Source organism: Schistocerca cancellata, chromosome 10, assembly GCF_023864275.1.
Source record: "Schistocerca cancellata isolate TAMUIC-IGC-003103 chromosome 10, iqSchCanc2.1, whole genome shotgun sequence".
Taxonomy (NCBI): Eukaryota; Metazoa; Arthropoda; class Insecta; order Orthoptera; family Acrididae; genus Schistocerca; species Schistocerca cancellata.
The window spans coordinates 116668598-116688397 of NC_064635.1; the positions used below are offsets into that span (position 1 = coordinate 116668598).

The window sequence follows — 19800 nt, forward strand, 5'->3', positions numbered from 1 at the left end:
CCTCTTGGCTATCATCTGCCCAAGTTTGGAATTCAGAATTAAGATGCACTGTTAGCAATAATTCATTTTAAAGGCTTGAATTGCTTTCCTGAGTCTAATATAATGTAGAAATGTGAGGAAAATATATCTATGAAATAAAGCTATGAATTAAAAAATAAAAAAGAATGACTGAGTGATAGAACAGATCACCACAGGTGAGCAGTAAAAAGGCCTATAAGATGTGGCGTGGCTATTTTCTAAGCTTTCAAACTCCTGTGCTTTTTAGAATGAAAAGTCTGAAATGTTGAAAGTTTACTGACTTGCCTCATCATCTTGACTCCACATCTGGTTAATGGCTGCTTAGTGTTATTAGGGAAGCAGATTTTTCAAGTTTATGAATATTTATTACCACTGCCTCTTGTTGATGATTATCAGAATTTTCATTTAATGCTCATGTTTAAAAATCCTCCATAGTTGTACAGTTAAGTATTGACTGAAGTCCTTATACTACCAGGTGTCAGGGACTAAGCCACATCTTCAGTCGTATATGTAACTTAAAATAAATTAATACCTGTAAACTACAAAGCCATAAACAAACAAACAGTATTAGAAAAGAAGATACTTAGGGTCACATAAATCCATTGAGCATACCTCAAATATTAGGTCGAAGTGTCCATGTTGAAGCTAACTTGCAAAGTGGCATATCTGCCATATGTGGCTCATCAGGTTGAATGCCCGAATGTTGCCTGTACACCAAGCACCTTTCAGCTCTAACTGATGTCGGTCATCCTTACCATGAAAATGCCGGCAAGAGGGCACAGAGTCTAAATAAACCAAATAAAGCTAGATTAAACATTATGTTCGAGGCAGAAAGGTTGAAACAGCTGGCTAAAAACTATATACTGTGTAGCTGCGATTAAAAAAGGACCAGCTGCTCAGATGTTTATGTAGCATTGTCATTGTAAGGCCTGCACGTATGTATGGGCCTATTTCCCATTGGTTCTAGATTGTGGCTTTGTTATTCATTATGCTATGTGGTTGGCAGTTTTCTTGTTAAATGGATGGCCTAGTGTTTTATTTGTGACAATAGCTTCCTTATGGTAATTTAAGTAGTAATGCTAATTTCAACACTACTAATTTATAGTTCATATGCATTTTGCATTGAGTGAATGTTCGTCATTAGTATTAAGCTTTAGGATATTTGCATTCTTTGGCTGTATTATTTTTAGTTCTAGTTTACTGCATTTTCCAATAATTATGGTCACTGTCCACTATTTTTCTTTAAGATCAAACATCTTTGGTACATATGCCAGTTTTGATTTCCAGTTTTTGTTGTGTCTTTGACCCTTATTCTAGTTATACTTCACCCTGCGATGTCCACTTCTTATGCTGTATTTATAATGATGTGGCTCGTACATCAGTACTCAGTTCTTATTCTGTTAGCAGATGGTACACATTAGCGCTCTGTACAAGTATTTAACAAGTACTGGCTCAGGATGTATACACCCCAGGACAACTGGGAAATCCAGAAAAACCTGGGAATATTTTCATCTGGGAGAAAACTGGGGAAAACCCGTGAATTTTTCATTGTTTTAGTTTTCAGTGAAATTTTTGTAATTTTGGCAGATAAGAACTGGCTCTCTTAACAGAGAATATTTCTATATCACGCTACTGCAGAATAATACTGCAGCAATAAAACATGAACAAGAGGGGGAAAAAAAGAAATAAAATTTAAGTTGCAAAGGAAATGCGCCATTTGCAACACCAAAACACAGTGCACACACAAGCATCTGCCAGCAGCAAAATGTGTCAAAGGCTTTAGGGCGAATACTATGCAAAACTTCACAACAACAAATAATGAGCATGATGTCACAATTGTTTATATTAGGTTCATTTGGGCAGTTGCCAGTGGGTTCATGAACAGGTGAGTCACATATGGGCAGTACCTTCTCCTGTTTCTGGCTACTTTAAGTGTGGCTGTTAGCTATATCGACAGTAGCAACAAGCAGCCATATGCTACCAAGAAAAATGGTTTTCATGTGCCGAAACTGCCAGATTCACGCATGCACAGATCAGTCTAAATTGTGGAGGGGAGTGGGTAGTCCTGTTTGTTTACAGCTCTCATGTTAAATGAACACAAAACGGATTTCTGTGGCCAGGAGCCATCAAGTGAATTAATATACATTCACATTATTATGAAAGGCTAAAATACATTATTAGTTAGAGTTTTCCTATTTCCACATTTTTGGCAGTCAGGAATTACTCGCTTTGCAGAACAATGAAGTTATTTTTGTCGGTTTGATAAAGAATTTTGGCTTTTATTTATCTTTTCCACTGAGGCAGTCAGTTTATTTGAAATGAAGTGTTTCATTCCACACTATTGGCTGGTTTCAACTGTTTGCTTAATTTCAGGTGTACATGTTCATTTCCTGGCACATACAAGTCATAGTAAAGAAACTATCATGAGATAATACAGTAGGGGTATTCCAAGAAAATTTACATCCCAAAAACCACAATGAAAAGCTTAATATCAGGTTGAAGCCTACTTCAGCGGGAATCTGGACATACAAATGTGCATTTTAAGCCGAATTATGCACTTTAGTAAGGTTTACAAAATTGCGATGCTCTTGGAATATCCTCAGATGTCCTGCTTCTTTTATGACGTCATGTAAGATCTCTTAATGCTTTATACGTACAAACATATGGGCTTCCAACATCATCGTAGCTGCACACACGTAGTAACACGTGTTTTCTGGCACTCTTGGCAACTGCTGGATGAACCTATTTCTAACAGGTAGCAGGAAAAATTGTGAATGGTAGTTTGAAAAGTGTTAATTTCAAAATAAGTTTCCTTTTATGCAAGATGGATTTTGTTTCATGTGAGAATGTGCAATGAATTTCTTAAATTTCGGAGTGTTTGAGTCTCATTTAAAACATAACATTTTGAGGACTGGCCACTTAGAAGAATTTCGAGCCCAGAAAACGAAACATGTATGCCATTATTAAAGTTTTACTGGGCATTTGTGTGATATATCTGTGAGTATAACACACACAGAAAAAGACCAGTATTATAAGTGAAGGCTTAGCTCTTCTTGTAGCTTCTCTTATTAACCTTCAAGACCAATATTATATGAGGAAGCTCAGCTTTTCTTGTCGCTATACCATGTATATTAATTTAAACCATTAACTTTTCCTATTTGTTTCTTCACACTACTTAACAGTGATGCTGCTATTGGCTGGGTATGTCATGTGCGCTATGCCCTGAGTATGTGCTGTCATCAGCTGGTGAGATCATGTGACACGAGCTATGATTGGCTTACAAGAGGGCATCACAGTCTTGATTTCAGTGCTTCAGAAACTAACATGCTGCTTTTGGTGGAATTTGAATTTATACTTTTGTAATATGAAAATATTCAGTGTAGATGTTGCACATCAAAGATCTTTCAAAAATGTGTTTTTCTATAAAGTGCCAGAAAGTTGTATGTTGGTGTATAAAACTTTTACCATTCAAAGGGTTGATAAGTTTTACAGTTCTGAAGGAAAGAATACTGTCACTTAACATGAAAGATGTTGTGGCGTAGCAAAACAGCCACGCCACTATGAGGTAGCCGAAAGGCACACGTACACACACGCCGGCTGGCGTGAATTCTGGAACAGGATACCTAATTAATGCTATAAGAAAAGTATGCAGCTCCTTGAATACTTAACTTTAATTCATCCTCGTGGTACATCGCTCTTGACGATACAAATGAGTCTATCTCCAGATACGGTTAATTACAATCACTGTAATGCTAATGGCGCCTTGCTAGGTCGTAGCCATGGACTTAGCTGAAGGCTATTCTGTCTCTCGGCAAATGAGAGGAAGGCTTCGTACGTTTAGTCGCTAGCAATGTCGTCCGTACAACTGGGGCGAGTGCTAGTCCGCCTTTCTAGACCTGCCATGTGGTGGCGCTAGGTCTGCAAGTACTGACAGTGGCGACACGCGGGTCCGACATGTACTAATGGACCGCGGCCGATTTAAGCTACCACCTAGCAAGTGTGGTGTCTGGCGGTGACACCACAGAAGAAGTGTATTTTCAAGCAGGAAAAACTATTTTTAACCGGTAATTTTTTTTTTCCTTGTCCGCTTATACACTTTGTATCTGCAGTGTGCTAGTGTCATGTTTCAAGTTTTGGTTTCTCAGTTAACTATATTTGGTTAATGGTTTTGTTGTTCCATGGTTTTGTTGTTCCAGTTACTTGGTATCCAAATGCTGCCTTTGAATGATAGTGCTACGTAAACATTTAATCAGTGGTCCTTTCATAAGTGCACCTGTATGTTACATAGTTTTTAGTGTGTTGTTTTCAGATTTCTGCCTCCCGCATAGTGTCTAATCTGGCTTTATTTGGTTTATTTAGACTCCCTGCCCTCTCACTGGCACTTTGAGGATAAAGTTGACTGACGTGAGTTACAGTTGAAAGGTGCTTGTTGTGCGGGCACATGTGGGTATTCAGCCTGATGAGCCATGTACTGCAGATGTGTTGCATTGCAAATTAGCTTTGACGTGGACGCTTTGGTGAACTATTTATAGATATGCTCAGTGGAGAGGATTTATGGGTGCCCAGTGACCTTTATTCTCTATTACTGTTAGGTTTTTTTGTGTTTTTGCTGTTTAGAGATACTGTTTTATTTTAACTGACAGATATACCTGAAGATGGGGCTGATTCGCAGAAACAGGGTAGTGTAAAGACTTCAGTCAATAATTAACTGTATAACAGTTGTGCATGTTCTGCCAGAAAAAAATTTAGATTTTTTATTTATTTCTAATAATACATGTCAGTAAACTCACCAAGGCGACAGTAATCTAAATTACAAAAACACATCGTCCACACTCAATAAATGTCAAATGAAAACTTTACACAAATGACTGTTCATTACTGGCATTGCTACTGTTTGATTACATACACTAGACTGCATACCACTCATTGCAGACTAACGTTAGGATTTTACTCTTTGAATGCTGAATAAGATCTAACTATAAACAACTGACTACATAGTGCTGACTATCAAGGCACTTTACATGATGAAGGCTAAATAAGGACTGCCTTTGGCTTTGTACGCAGCACCCATTGAAAGGCACACATAGAACAATTATCATCACAAAATGTTAAAGTACAAAGTTATTACACTTTCAATGTAAATGTAAAAGAAGGGATTGACAGTTAATATGTATATGCATCAGAAAAATAATTTATTTTTTTAACAAAGAGATAAATATTTTTCAAATGGGATAAATAATAGGTTCTGTTTTATGTAGCAGAATTTTACATGTGGTTGTTTATCCCAGGATTTAGCAAAGCCTACAAAGAAGATTCTAGCAACTCAACTGTTGTAAATGAAATTTCTATTAATTAACAAGCTATTCTATGAAAAGTATAAATTTTTTGAAACAGAGAAATCAGAGCTACAATATGATGACTCTGGCTCTAAATTTTCAATATTTCTTTAGGCTAAATAAAATGTTTTTAAATGCACTAGTTACACTTATGTTGTCAGCAGCTCATAAACTACACACTATAAAATAAAATATCGAAAATTGTAGCTTAATATTCTTTAGGATATCTTGATACCAGCATAACTATATGTTGTATATTCGGCAGTTCAACAAAATGTATATCATTTAAAAATTGACATATGAAATGTTAAGGAACTGCCTTGATAAGTTGATATCTTTGAAACTAGGAGATATTTTGTACTTAGTGAGTGACCGAAAATTAATACCTCAGTCTAAAGTAGGAATCACTATTAGCACCTTCATAAAATGAATTTGGTGTATACACATGCTGTTCTACAGGAGGAAGCTGTGCGACAAGAACACGCAGAACGTTTGGAAGAGCTCAAAGTGCGTTTGGAGCTTGAGCGTCAAAGATTGTGGGACCGAGGTCTAGTTGATGACAATGAATCTGCAAGACAACAGCTAGTTGAAACCTCAAGGTGAGAAAGACTCGTAAAATTCAGATAAGTAATGTGGCTTACAAATGCAAGGTGTAGTACTATTGATTCTTCTGGGAGTATACAATCTTTGCAGAACCTCCTAAAATTCATACTTCTGTTCATAAATTATACCTGTTTACAGTGATTTGTTTCACTACAAAATGCCATGCTGCTATTCTTATACTATGCTTCAGTGTACTCGATTGTAAAGTAAACAATAGGATAAAAATTTTAAAAATAGTGCTAAGCTTACATTTTCCTCTGTGACACTTCACACATACAAAACTTCCCCAGTTTCTTTTAGGATAATCCCTTAAAATGTGAGGCTTGAATTATATCCACACTCTTACAATTTTTTTTATTCAGAATAGTTTCTCTCTGAACAAGTACATATTGCTGTAATTGATTTAGAAAAATCATTAGTTCTATTTGATATGTGAAAGTCACATTTAAAATTGTAATGCTCATTCATATTTGGATGTTCTGGATTTTGTCATTATGGTCTCCTCTCATCACCAACTTAACTTCTCTTTTTTTTTGGGGGGGGGGGGGGGGGGGGGACTGCTGCGCCCAAATCTAGTGAATACAGAGTGTATTTATGAACTGTAATTCCATTTTAGATAGAAGGGAAGATTTAAAGGTCATATGCCAATGAAACAGACATAAGACTATATGACAGGGACTGACTCAATCTGTCAGGTGTGTTGTTACACAACAAAAGAGCACCTGAGGGAAGAGAAAATGCATTATGTGGGAGACTTTTATTAGTTCAATTAGAGGTGAAGCTCAGCTGAGGAGAGCAGAGAGAAGGGGGATGGCTGTTAGCTGTTGTGAACCTAAGGAAGAAATGCTATGGGCCAAAAAAGCAGCTTCCATCTCAAAAATGAGTTGCTGTATAATGCGGCATCAGTCTGTGTAAATGCGTTACAGTTCATAGTATGTTCAGTAAAAGGGCTCACTCACTGCCGGTTCAGATTGTTTGTTTGTGAAGATTAATCGTCCAACAGACATTTGTCATAGTTGTGTTAATAGTAAGCAGGTTAGCCAATCAGCAATTGAGTCCGTTTTAGTTAGTTAGTTAGTTACATGTTCCATGGTCATTTGAATGAGTCTTGTATTGAAATAATTTGGAATGAGCCAGTCTACAGAATATGTATACATTTTTACTGTTAACTTGCATTTAGAGCTCCCATCCGAACTACTGACAGCTTCAATAATAGGTAATAAAGGTCACTTTTCCCTCTAGTGTTTTAGGTGTGGACATTACTGTTCTTCTCAGAATTTGATGGATTGTTTATGGTGAATTTTGTTAGTGAATATACGTACTGTGATGGTGCAGTTAAAATGCCTATGTGACATCTGTGGGTGAATGGCACGTATTATTCTTACTGCTTGCTCTTGTGCAATCAGTACTTTCTGTCTAAATGGTGAGTTATCCCAGAGTGGTAATATACAGAATACGTCAAGAGGTTAATTCCTTTGTTACCAAGACTAGCAATTATATGAAGAGCAAAAATAGCTGAACGTAATTGTTTGGGAAGCATAGTAATATGCTTCTTCCAATTCAGGTTTTTGGTAATAAGTAAACCTAAAAATTTGGAGAATTCTACCTGACTCCTGCTTATGTACTACATCAGTTGTTGGTATGACGTTATTTTTTATCCAGAACAGAATGTAGTGTCTTTTTTCAAAATTTAGGGAGAGTCCATTTTTGAGAACCACTTAATAATTCTTTGGGAAATATCATTTACAATCTCTTCTGTTGCTTGCTTTCTTGTTAAATTTATTATAACCAGTATCACCACCAATCGTGCATGTTGAATGTTAAGAGGAAGGTCATTCACATATATAGCAGTGGGCCCAAAATTGAACCCAGTGCGACTCCCTTTGATATTGCTCCCAAGTCACTGAAATTTTCTTCCTTTCCAACATAGTTTGAATTCTTCAACATAACTTTTTGTGTTCTGTTTGTTAAGTATGGTTCAAATCAGCTGTGTATAAACCCATCAGGTCCATAAAACTTGAGTGTTTTATTTTTATTTTATTTTTTTAAAGATAGGAACATGATGTATCCAATCAAACGCTTTGGAAAGATCACAGAAAATATCAGTTGCCAATATTTTATTATTTAAGGCTTTTACTGCTGGATGAGTGAAAGTATAAATAGTATTCTCAGTCATGCAACCCCTCTGTAATCCAAATTGTAGTATGTTAAATAAATTGTTTCTATGCGAGTGTGAGACTACTCTTGAGTACACTACATTTTCAAGTATTATGGAAAAAGATGTTAGTAAGGAAATTAGATGATAACTGTCAAAGTGTGTCTTGTCATCTTTCTTATGGAGGGGTTAAACAGTTGCGTATTTTAATCTGTCTGGAAAAATTCCCTTTGCCTATGATGCATAAGGACATTACCTATTAAGGTGGAACAACTGTTCAGACCTCTGTTTGAAATTCCATCAACACCGCATGAGCTTTTGTTTTCTAGAATAGTTATAACCATATTAATTTCAGTAAAGGATGGTGTTGCTACTGATAGTTGCTTAAAGTCTTGTGGAATGACATTTTTGCTACATTTAGAAAGGGATTGTTAAAAGTATTCACAACTTGTGAATTATCAGTCACAACATTATCATTTAGTTTAATTGTTATAGTATCTTGTATATTGAATATTTTTCTTATTTTCCTCTTCTTCTTGTATGACATTTTAATTCCCGTTGTTATCCTCAGCTCTTTTTGTGAGTGATTCTTCTGGATAACTATTTAGGAAGGTAACTTTCAAATACTGACACAAATTTACTACAGAATAAATTGAATTTCACATTAGCAACTCTTTCTACATACACCTTATCCCATACCACCTCTTTTAGCTTACTATTAAAACACTGTATCCTGTTCCCATTAATAAGCCTCACTGCTGTGTATGAGCTTGCCTCAGTGTAGTGACATTCATAATGTTTATTTCCATTAATCATGATTCATGATCAGAACTGGGTACACATTAACATTATCATTTAGTTTAATTGTTATAGTATCTTGTATATTGAATATTTTCCTTATTTTCCTCTTCTTCGTGCATGACATTTTAATTCCCGTTGTCATCCTCAGCTTTAGATTGAACACTGTGTATAAACATGTTATCAATCGTTGTCCTATATTTTGGAAAATCTACTGACATAAATGACTTTGACAAAGGACAGATATTTAGCCCAGCACCTGCAAATGAGCATTTCAGAAATGGTGAAACTATTTGCAAGGTGCTGTTGTGAGTGTCTATGGAAAGTGGTTGTAGGATGACGAAACCATGAGTAGGTGACAAAATGTTGGGTGTCGGAGGCTTGCTTATAGCAGGATAGGCAGCACTCTGTAGCAGATCTGATGACAGAGTACACTGCCGGTGCAGGTACAAGTGTTTCAAAGGGTACTGCTCAGTGCACATTTTTGAACATTGGATCTGCAACTCAGCATCTCCGCTATATGGTGAGTGGCAACTTTCCTTTTCACAATATTGTTACATTTCCATCCTGCATTTTCCATTGTTTGATATATAAAATATGTTAACTACTGAATTTTACATCTCCAAAATTGGCAATTATTTTTATGGGAAAAGTAGCCAAACCTAAATGTTTTAGGGTGTCTACTAAACAGTTTTTCCACTTTAAGTTTTCATAAATGTGCATACCTAAGAACTTAGAACCTTATTTATTATTTTTTGTTGCTATACTACATTGATAGGAGGTATAATCATTTGGACAGTGCAAAACTGGGTGAGCTGTGTTTTTTGAAGTTTAAAAGTAGCCCATTTCTACCAGTAAGTAACATCTACAAAAACATAATTTACTATTTTCCCTGTTGATGTTTCTTCGCTATGCTTCACAACAGTGCAAGTATCATCTGCAGACACAACTAATTCTGTTTCCTGATTCAAATAAAATGCCACATCATTAACATAAAGCAAGAACAATAGTGAACCAATGATAAAAATCTGTGCACCTCCCATTGTAATTTCTCCCATTTTAGATGATGTGATGTCCTCTGTTATACTACTTGAACAGCCTAGGGTAACTTACTACATTCTGTTTCTTAAATAGGCCAGGCATTTGCTGAACTATGTATTCTATAAAATCTGAGCTTCTCTAGTAGAGTACTATAATCGACACAATCAAATGTCTTTGATAACTCGCAGAAGATCCCAACTGGTAATTTTGATCATTTAAAGATTTTGTTATGTGCTCAGTAAATGTATAAATAGCTGTCTCAGTGGAGTGGTCCTTTTAAAACACAGGCTGTTATTGCTTAGTAAAGTATTCCATTACTACACAGATGGGTGACAACTCTAGAATGTATTACCTTCTTAAAAGGCTTAGAAAATTCTGTAAGGAGTGACACTGATTAGTAGTTATGGACATCTGTGGAGTCATCTTTCTGGTAGAGAGAACTAAAATTGACATATTTCAATATGCCTGTGGAAACACCCTGAGTTAATGTTGTATTATATAAGTGACTAAAAACATTACATACCAGTATTACAGCACCAAAGCTTTTTAGTGTCTTTCGGAGATATTATCCATCCTATATAAACCTTCACTTTTTTGTGCCATTGATGTCCTTTCCTATTTCAGATGGAGATGTGAGATTAATTTTTACTTCATTAAATGTCTTCTGTATTGCTTCTTTGGTGTATTGTTTTGCTTTCTGTTCTGAACTATTTGCAAAAATTTTTTCACTTATTTTTTTTTAAGTAGGTATTAAATATATCTGCTAAATATGAACTGCTTTTTTACAATGATTCCATTGTCTTTATCAAAAATAATGCCATAATCTGTGCCTTCTTTCTCTCTTGTTCTTTTAACAATATTCAATATTTGTCTTATTTTATTGTCTTTTCTGTCAGTTTTAGAGAAGATGTACATTCTGCTGGATATTTTTGCAATTTTTTAAAAATATGTTACAGTACTGTTTAGAGTATGAAAGTATTTGTGGATTATTTCTTGTTCTGGGGCTATTTTGTATAAGTCCTATTCCATTTTAAAAATAGACCAATATCTTCGTTAGTCCACATTTTCATTAGTAACTTGCCACTATTATATTTAATTATCTTTTTAGGAAAAGCATTTTCAAAAATGGATGCAAATGCATTAAGAACTACGTTGAATTTAGAACTTTTTTATATGTTTAGCATAACATTAAGGCAATTTAACATTTCAAGAATTGATTAAAATTGTACCATTTGGTTAAATACAGATGAAATGGTATTATAGTATGCTAATGATAAGCTGTAACTGACTGAGTAATCAGAGAGAGAAGATTAAATGGACAGTGGGACAGCAGAAGTGGTGAACGATGAGACAAATGTGAGATGTGAGTTAGAGTAAGTGATTAGCATTCCAAAAATGAGCTCAGTTATTTTAAGCAATAAAGTTTAGGTTTTGGTTAGTTGTGGCAAAAATCCTTTCAACAATGACCTGAAGAGCCTGTGGCAGAATGATTGTCTCTAGAAGATGAATAGCAGACGATTTGGTACTAGACAGAACAATTCTACTCCCACCAACATACATTTGATGTAAGGACCACACAGGCAGGATAATACAAATTAGGACTTGTACAGAAGCATATAGATATTCATTTTTCCCTTGCTCCATTTGTCAGTGGGCCAGTAAAGGAAGTGGTTAGTAGTGGTATAAGGTACTCTGCACCAAGCACCGTAATGGTGCTTGCAGATTATGTATGTAGATGCAGATGTAGAACCTTGTGGACAGGTGCATTCTTCTGAATTTTCTTCCATTATTACAGTTCAGAAGACGTTTTTGTATTTGATGATTATTGGTAATGCTTATGAAAGATAGCCAATAAGAAGCCTCCTTTTTGCATCCCATTAACAATGGTTGAGGAAATCAGCTTCCAACTATTGTTTTGATTGCTGCATGAAGTGATGGATCCACATCTTGTCCCCACCAACGAACAAGGACACGAACTAAATTACATTCTTTTTTAAATGGTGTAAATGTTACTGAGATACTATTTTTGTTATCTGCATGTAAAATGTACTGTACTCTTTATTATGATACGCCTGTGATGGAAGCTACACTACGCACTTTTTATTGGACTGTTTGATACAGTGTTGTACACTCTTTCGATGTTTTCCCCTGTGATTGCATTTTTTCTATGTCCTTAACACGGGTTATCTTAGAGTGTGATGTGGGCAAGTTTGAATTCAGTCACCACTTCTTATGTGCTTACTTGATTAACTTTCATCTATTATGTATAAATTTACACTGATGAGAAACTGCCAAAAACAAAAATTTTATGGTGACATGATATTCCAACTTTTCCAGCTAAATTAAAGATTCACAACACAACTGCTTTAAAAAGGTGTATAAACAAATCTGTTCTAAAGATCAAGTTTACTCGTGACTTGATTTGTTCTGAATAATTTACAAGCATTACAAAAGCAAAACTTCATCTTTGTTTACAATATGAGACATTGTGAAAAAACTCACATTTTGATGTGATGAGGTTTTAGATACATTCCTGATCACTTACATATTGTTCACACACCACTGCCATAATTTAACATCTAATTAACTGCAATGATAGATGTTTTCTCTTGAATACTAAGTATCCTCAGCAAATGAGGAGTTGTTTGTCACACATTCTCCTGAATTAAGTTTTAAAAATATAAGAAACTCTTTTCCTCATAATATGGATGCCTTGTTAATTAATTTCAGCTTAGCAGAATGATATAAGTAAAAATGTATCTGTTTTTAAAGTTTTCAGTTCTGCATAAATAATTTGCCACAAACAACATCTTTGATTTATTGATTAATATGGCATATTGTGAGCATTATTATTTAATTAAAAATAATGCTACCAGTAAAATTTTTTGAAGGTCTGCTATTCAGAAAATGTAGGTTTGCACTTGCAATCAGCTTTTCTGGAAAAGCATCATAGCTATATTTAGTTCCTGTTATTGTAAACTGGATGTGATTGTTCCCTCAGAAGTGTAGAATTTTTTAATGTGTAAATGATTTATCATTTAACAAACGCAGTTTTAAAAATCACATGTCAGTTTTCAGATACACATTTTACATCAAACTTAATTTGTTACCATTTTTATTGGTGGACATTGCAATAACTGTATCTTAAGAGTCCAAATACTTTTTAGATTATTTTTGCAAGGCTGAATTTGACATTTTGAATCATCCAAATTTTGACACTGTAGCAAGTGAAATGTCACCTTTTAGTTAAAAAGATACACCTGATATTTTGCTTATTGCTTTCTGTGTGAACTACAGGGTCTTTGAGAAACTGCGTTGTGAGAAACGATTGCTGGAAGATAAGTACAGAACCTTGAAAGAGAAGTACCTGCGACTGAAAACAGATGTGAAGATCTCAATGGAAAGGAGAAAACGGCGGGAAGCTGCTTTGAATTCTGGTGGAACGGGGTCAGATTCGGAGCGCATCGTGTCCCAGCGGGCTACTGGCACATCAGGCCCTGTGTTTGAAAGGTGAGTGTTTTCCCAGTAGTGCACCCTTGTATGCTTCAAAAAATGCCTGCACTTTCAGCATTTGTTGGAAATGCAGTTAAGCTTACATGTGATCAGTAGTGAGTCTAGTTGTATGAACTTTCAAAAATAGTAGCTCCACACAGCTTAACTCCAAGCTAATGTCAGATAAGCTGCGGAACATGGGAGAGAGACCTTAGAGAAAAAAGTGGTGTACAGGTTGTTTAAAAAAGAATGACTTTGAAACTTGGGACACATATTTACAATCTCTCACAATTAGATTACAGATGTTCATTTTGTCTCCTCCAGCAGTGGCACAAACAATATTGCATTGATACTCAAATTCCTCCCACACTTGGGTAAATATGCTCATCGTCTTTGATGTTATGACAGTATTTCAACTCTTCTAGGTGTAGTGATAGTGCATAAACATTGTCATTGATGAAACCACACAGGAAGAAGTCACAGGGCATCAAATCTGGTGATCTTGGAGGTCAGCTGAGAAGTGCCAAGTCATCAGCTGTTTGATGACAATCCAATGGCTCAGTAGAGTTTCATCCAGGTATTCACACAGTTGGCAACACCAATGAGGAATTGCCCCGTCTCATTGAAAACTGAAGTTGTTGTTCTTGTTCAGCCTCAGAAACAACCAGTTTTGTAACATAGCAATATACTGCTGACAGTTAATTGTGTTTCCATCAAAGAAGATTGAGATGAGTGGGATGTCGTTTAAAACACATAGACTTTTGGTGAATCTCATACATGTTCAGTGTGTGCATGTGGATTCTATAAGCTCCAGATTCAAAACTTGTGTTTATTTTTTTTTCTCACTCAAGTGGAAAGTCCACTTAGGCATTGAACATGATGTGTTGTGCAAAAGTGTTATCATTGCCAGTAGCATTCCGTAACTTGTCAGAAAATACCACATGTTTGTTTTGTTCGTCATAAAGTAGAGTCTATAACAGCTGCAACTTTTATGGCTTCAGAATCAACCGACATCAGAAAACATGCCAAATTATTGCTGTAGGCATTTGTAACTCCTGACTGGCATGATTAGTTCTCAGAAATGCAAAGGTGGCCAAGACTTTTTCCTTTACATACACATCCTGTGGCTATACACTGTCAGTACGATCTGCAAATATTCCATCCATTCAGGGGATAAATATTATGGGAAGGAAAGTTGCCACTCACCATATAGTGGAGATGCTGAGTTGCAGATAAACACAACAAAAAGATTTTCACACTTAAAGCTTTCGGCCAATGGCTTTTTTTCAACAATAGACACACATACGCACACACGCAATCATGCAGACGCAAATCATACACATGACTGCAGTCCCAGGCAACTGAAACCACACTGCTTTAAGTGTGAAAATCTTTTTGTTGTGCCTATCTGCGACTCGGCATCTCTGCTATATGGTAATTAGCAACTTTCCTTCTCGTAATATTGTTATATTCAATCCTGGATTTCCTGTTGTTTGATTCAGAGGATCAGTTTGATACCTCAACCTGAAATTTCTTTGCCCTGTAATCATGGTATCACACTTTGCAAACTCTAGGGCACAAAATGATTTCTGCTGCAGAGCAGCCATTTTGCAACATGTGACGGTAACCAAGCAAACAGGATAAAGTATTTGTTCCTTCAATAATCGGGTTGTGGTTCAGTGACTGATAGTTTCAACAAAATAATACTTTGTAATGTGTACATTCTCTTTGAAATACACTGTATAGGCATTGAATGGGAATTAAATGTTTTCAGTCAGTTACATTAGTTAATGTGCTCTTTGTAGACCTTTATTTCATCAGAATTTTCTTTCCTCTGCTAACACAGCCCTCATACTTACTGCAGCTATTTACTCCCTAAAACACTGTCTCATTTATTCTTGTCTGTTGATTTTTCATGCAAAACTGTAACTTTTGAAGTTGAAAATGGGATATTTTGGAGTTGGTCTGTGAGAACATGGAATTTTCAGCCTCTTATAACTTTCATGAGTATAAGGATAAATAACCTAGATTGGCTGTTATTTTCCATTCCCTATATGTTGCCACTACTAGTTATGGACTCCTGCCACTTTTTAAGAAGTCCTGTATAATTAAATGAAACTATCGTGAATGGAATGTGGTGTAAGATTGTTACATACTAAAAGTTAGAGCATTAATGGTACTATAGTGTGGAGAATAAAGAGATAATTGCAAATAAGTAAATGGTTAATGTCATTAAATGGGGAAAAATTTCAAAAAAATGTGTAAACAAATATAATGAGTTGGATGAACTTAAAATAGAGCAGTTAACTCACAATCATAAAAATACCATATCGTGAAAGTCTCCATTGAAACGTAAGTGAGTTGGAGTGAAACAATGTTTATGTGTGTGCTGAAAGACAAACTGAAGATGTGAGTAAATGATATCTGGTCAGCATGATAAAATTATGGTATCATACGAAAAATGTGAAAGTTTGTGCATAAAACACAACAGAAATGGCTAAGCAACAGTCGTGAAAGAAGGAATGGCCATGCAAAAAGAAATGAGTTTTTGGGATTGCAGTTGGGTGATATTGACTTCTTGCCAGTAAGTGCAACTTAACTGCTATTATGGGGTAATGTAAGTGTGAGAAAATTAGAGTGAAGATATAAGTGCAGAAGAAGATGATAAAAATTAATGGGATGTGTAATGGTATGCAGAAAACGACTGTGTAATAAATGTAAATGAGTGTCACCGTAACTAGTGTTCTGAACCAAAAACTGTTTGCAAAGATAGTGGAGCTATGGAATGAGGGGATAACGCAAAGCAAAAATAGGGTGGTCACGTGATATGAAATGGAAAAGGAAGTTAATGGGTCGATGAAGAAACAGAAATGGAATTATTGTTTGAGGAAGTTTTGGTGAATTCAGAACATAGATGAGGCAAGAGGGTTAACTGCAGAAGCCTATCCATGCCAGTGTCAATGTAGGAAACCTCATTGTCATTAGCTATGAGAAAAGCCCATATGTAAAAATGAGTGACAGAGACAAAGAGCTGAAAGTGAATTGGGGAGTAATGGAAAATAGATTCATTGATACTGAGTACTTAGTGAAAAGCCTCAGAGGCATGGAGAAAGGAAACAAAAATCAGACAAACTAAAAAGTGCTGAAATTTTACTTAAGTGTAAATATTATTATCTTTTGTGGGTGTTTGGTCATCTTTAATGATGATGTCTTACATATTACATGTTTGTAAACAGATGTTGATAACAGCACTACTAGAACAATTGTTTTTCTTTTTTTTTTTTTTTCTTTTCTGAGAGAGAGAGAGAGAAATACACATCTCAGCCACAATTGGGCACTGAATTAAATTCCATGGTGATAAGTGAACATTTGTGGTGCACTAGGACTTGAACCCGGGTTTCCTGCTTTATGTGAGTGGTTGCTTTAACAGCTTCGGCTGTCTGGACACACTTTCAGTCCAGCCCATATTTTCAACTTGTTGCACACTGCACTTTGTAGTGCAGCCATCATCCATATTTTTAAACACAAATTAAAAGTGTGACTTATTAGTTACTGCTCTCACACATTAGGTTAAGCTACTGGAATAATTATAGACAATTTATTAAAAGAATGTTAAATTATCATTGTATTACTTTTGTTCGTAATCACTGTTCAGTTCAGTTAAAACTTCTGGGTGAGAGACCATGGTTTGGTGTATAGTACCATTCATGGAAATTGTCTCCCCATCTGTGGAAGACATCTTTGGACATTAATCAGCAACTGCATCAAAGTTCAGTGGGGCTGATTTACAGAGCTGTATAGCACACATCTTTTCTGTCAGTGATCTCATTTACAGCCATCTGTTATAGAATCCTAAATGAGATGTGCCAAACAGAATGACCCTCTCCATGCCAACCAGCACGGATTGCAAAAACATTGAGATTCAGAAAATCATTTGAGTCAGTACCATTAAATTTGTGATTAGATTGAAGATTTGTGCCTAAGGAAATGTGTTGGAACCCATGTTGTTCTTATTGTATATTAATGACATGGCAGACAGTACTAACATGAGGCTCTCTGCAGATGACGTAATTATCTATAGTTAAGTACCATCTGAAGAAAGCTCCATAAATATCAGTCAGATTTGTATAATATTTCAAACTGGCAGCTTCTTTTAAATTTTTGGAAGTGTCAAATTGTACACTTTGTAAAATACAGAAAAGAAATATTTTGTGACAAGAACATCAGTGAGTTGCAATTGGAATTGGTCGACTCGTACTATTAGCTGTGTGTAACGTTTTGAAAGGATATCAGATGTGATGATCATTTGTAGGTAAATCAGGTGGCAGACTTCGGTTTAGCAGCAGCACACTGACAAAGCACAGTCAGTGCACAGAGGAGACTGCTGGCAAATTGCTTGTGCATTCCATCTTAGAATATTGCTCAAGTGTGTGGGACCTGTACCATATAGTGCTAACAGGGGACATTGAATGCCTACAAAGAAGGGCAAACACAGTTGATCACAGGTTTGTTTGACTCATAGGAGGGTATTATGAAAATCTTGAAAAACCTGAATTGTTTGACTCATGGGAGGGTATTGTGAAAACCTTGAAAAACCTGAATGGGCAGATGCATGAAGATAGATGCCAGTCATCCTACAAATGATTGCTAACAAAAATTCAAAAATAATTATTAAATGAAAATCTATCTCCCATAGAGATAGTGAAGACACCATCCATCAGTGACAGCTGATGTTTATAAAATTCCATGTTGTTGTGGCCGAATAGGCATTGGAAGCGTGAAAAGAAGTGTGAACACTCACTTAGTCAAACGTAAAAGGAACCATCACGCTGAACAAATATAAATTGGTATTAAAAGAGCATGCTCTTTGGAATAGTCAACATGAAATGAAATTGCGTGAGACTAGCAATTTAGCCAAGACAGTGCATTGTCGTGCACACTCGTATAAAGACACAATATGTTTTTATATACATTGTGAATTTTAACAGAGAAGAAGGGAGAGTTAAATAAAACAAATATGGATGCTGACTGTGCCAACAGAGTAATGATAAATTACTTTTAATCAGAGTGTCATCACAGTTAGAGATCAGCATCATGTGATAAATAGTGGTGCCCTCTCTACAGCTCGATAGACCTTCAGACCTCTTGAGCTTTCGATGCAGTTGTTGATTAATCTCCAAATGTGTCTTCTCCATATGGGGCTGAAATTGCAATAAATAATTTCATATTTTGTTCACAGCCTGTTGCCCAAGAGTTCTAACTTAAGTGGACAGTGGCTGTATTATTAATCACAATTCAGTTTTAATGATTTATATATCTTGCTTAGAGTCTAGGGGAGAGTACTTTCCAGAAACTTCTTGTAAATAATCTGGATTCTGGGATTGCCAATCCATGTTTGTACTGCATGAAATAAGATTCCGAATAAAATAATCTTTCATTCTTATAGTACAGTGGTTAAACAAAATAATATGAACAGCCCAGTATAAAAGAGATTGTTTTCTGTTTTAACCACAACGTGCTGACATTGCCTTTTGTTTGTTTTACATTCCAGGAACTATTTTGCACTCCCACTACATTTATGTCTATTACAACTGTCGTGGTGACCTCTGCCATATCAGGCCTACATGCTTTCGATGACAGCAAATTTCTTCTTAGTTAGTGCATTTGTGACAACTGTTACAAGTTATCCGTTACAAATTATCCACAATCTCTAGAGCTACAGTATATCTAGAGTTACTGTCTTAATATCTAATTTATTTTGAGCATAAGCACTTGCACTTGCTGAGGGTCCTGCTCATGAGTAAAGCAGTAGTGCTGTGGTGCTGAGTGAGGAGAAATGCATGTGCACACTGGTCAAGACAACGAAGGAGAAACACCAGCTGTGAGTTGGGAGAGTCAGTCATCAAAGACATCAAAGCAGCAATGGCTACTTGACAGTGTGTAATACTGGAAATGTCTTCTGCATTTCTATCTGCATGGGAGGAACCTTCAGTTTTGGAATGCAACGCTATCACAAATGACAATCGTGATACAGCAAGTGATGCTCACAGTCAGCTTGTGAATTTTTGTAAAGAATTTGTTATGGTGCAGGCAGCCATATTTATCAGACACGTAAATAGTGAAGTTGATGTCAAGAAGGACTCCTGGACGTGTTAGTAACAATGGATAATATCCTTAGTAGTGTTAAAGATACTATAAATAAAACAGGTTTATCATGAAATTTATTAGATGCTGTGTTTAGAGGCTGAATGCTAGACATGTTGTAAATATAGTCTGTGCAGGATACAGTGGCCAATGTGCAGTGACCAGGTTTTCTCCAAAGCTCTGCGTGAGTGTATTTGTTTGTTAGAATGGGGA

General features: G+C 35.9%; 1 protein-coding gene across 1 annotated transcript in view; it reads left to right on the forward strand.

Moving 5' to 3' along the window:
* The window catches only part of LOC126106653 (centrosomal protein of 164 kDa), a 675221-nt gene that overhangs the window by 579721 nt on the left and 75700 nt on the right, over positions 1-19800 (forward strand). Inside the window, exons 16-17 of the mRNA XM_049913016.1 lie at positions 5814-5953; positions 13249-13461. Coding sequence (XP_049768973.1) covers positions 5814-5953; positions 13249-13461 — 353 coding nt within the window. The remainder of the gene's footprint in view (positions 1-5813; positions 5954-13248; positions 13462-19800) is intronic.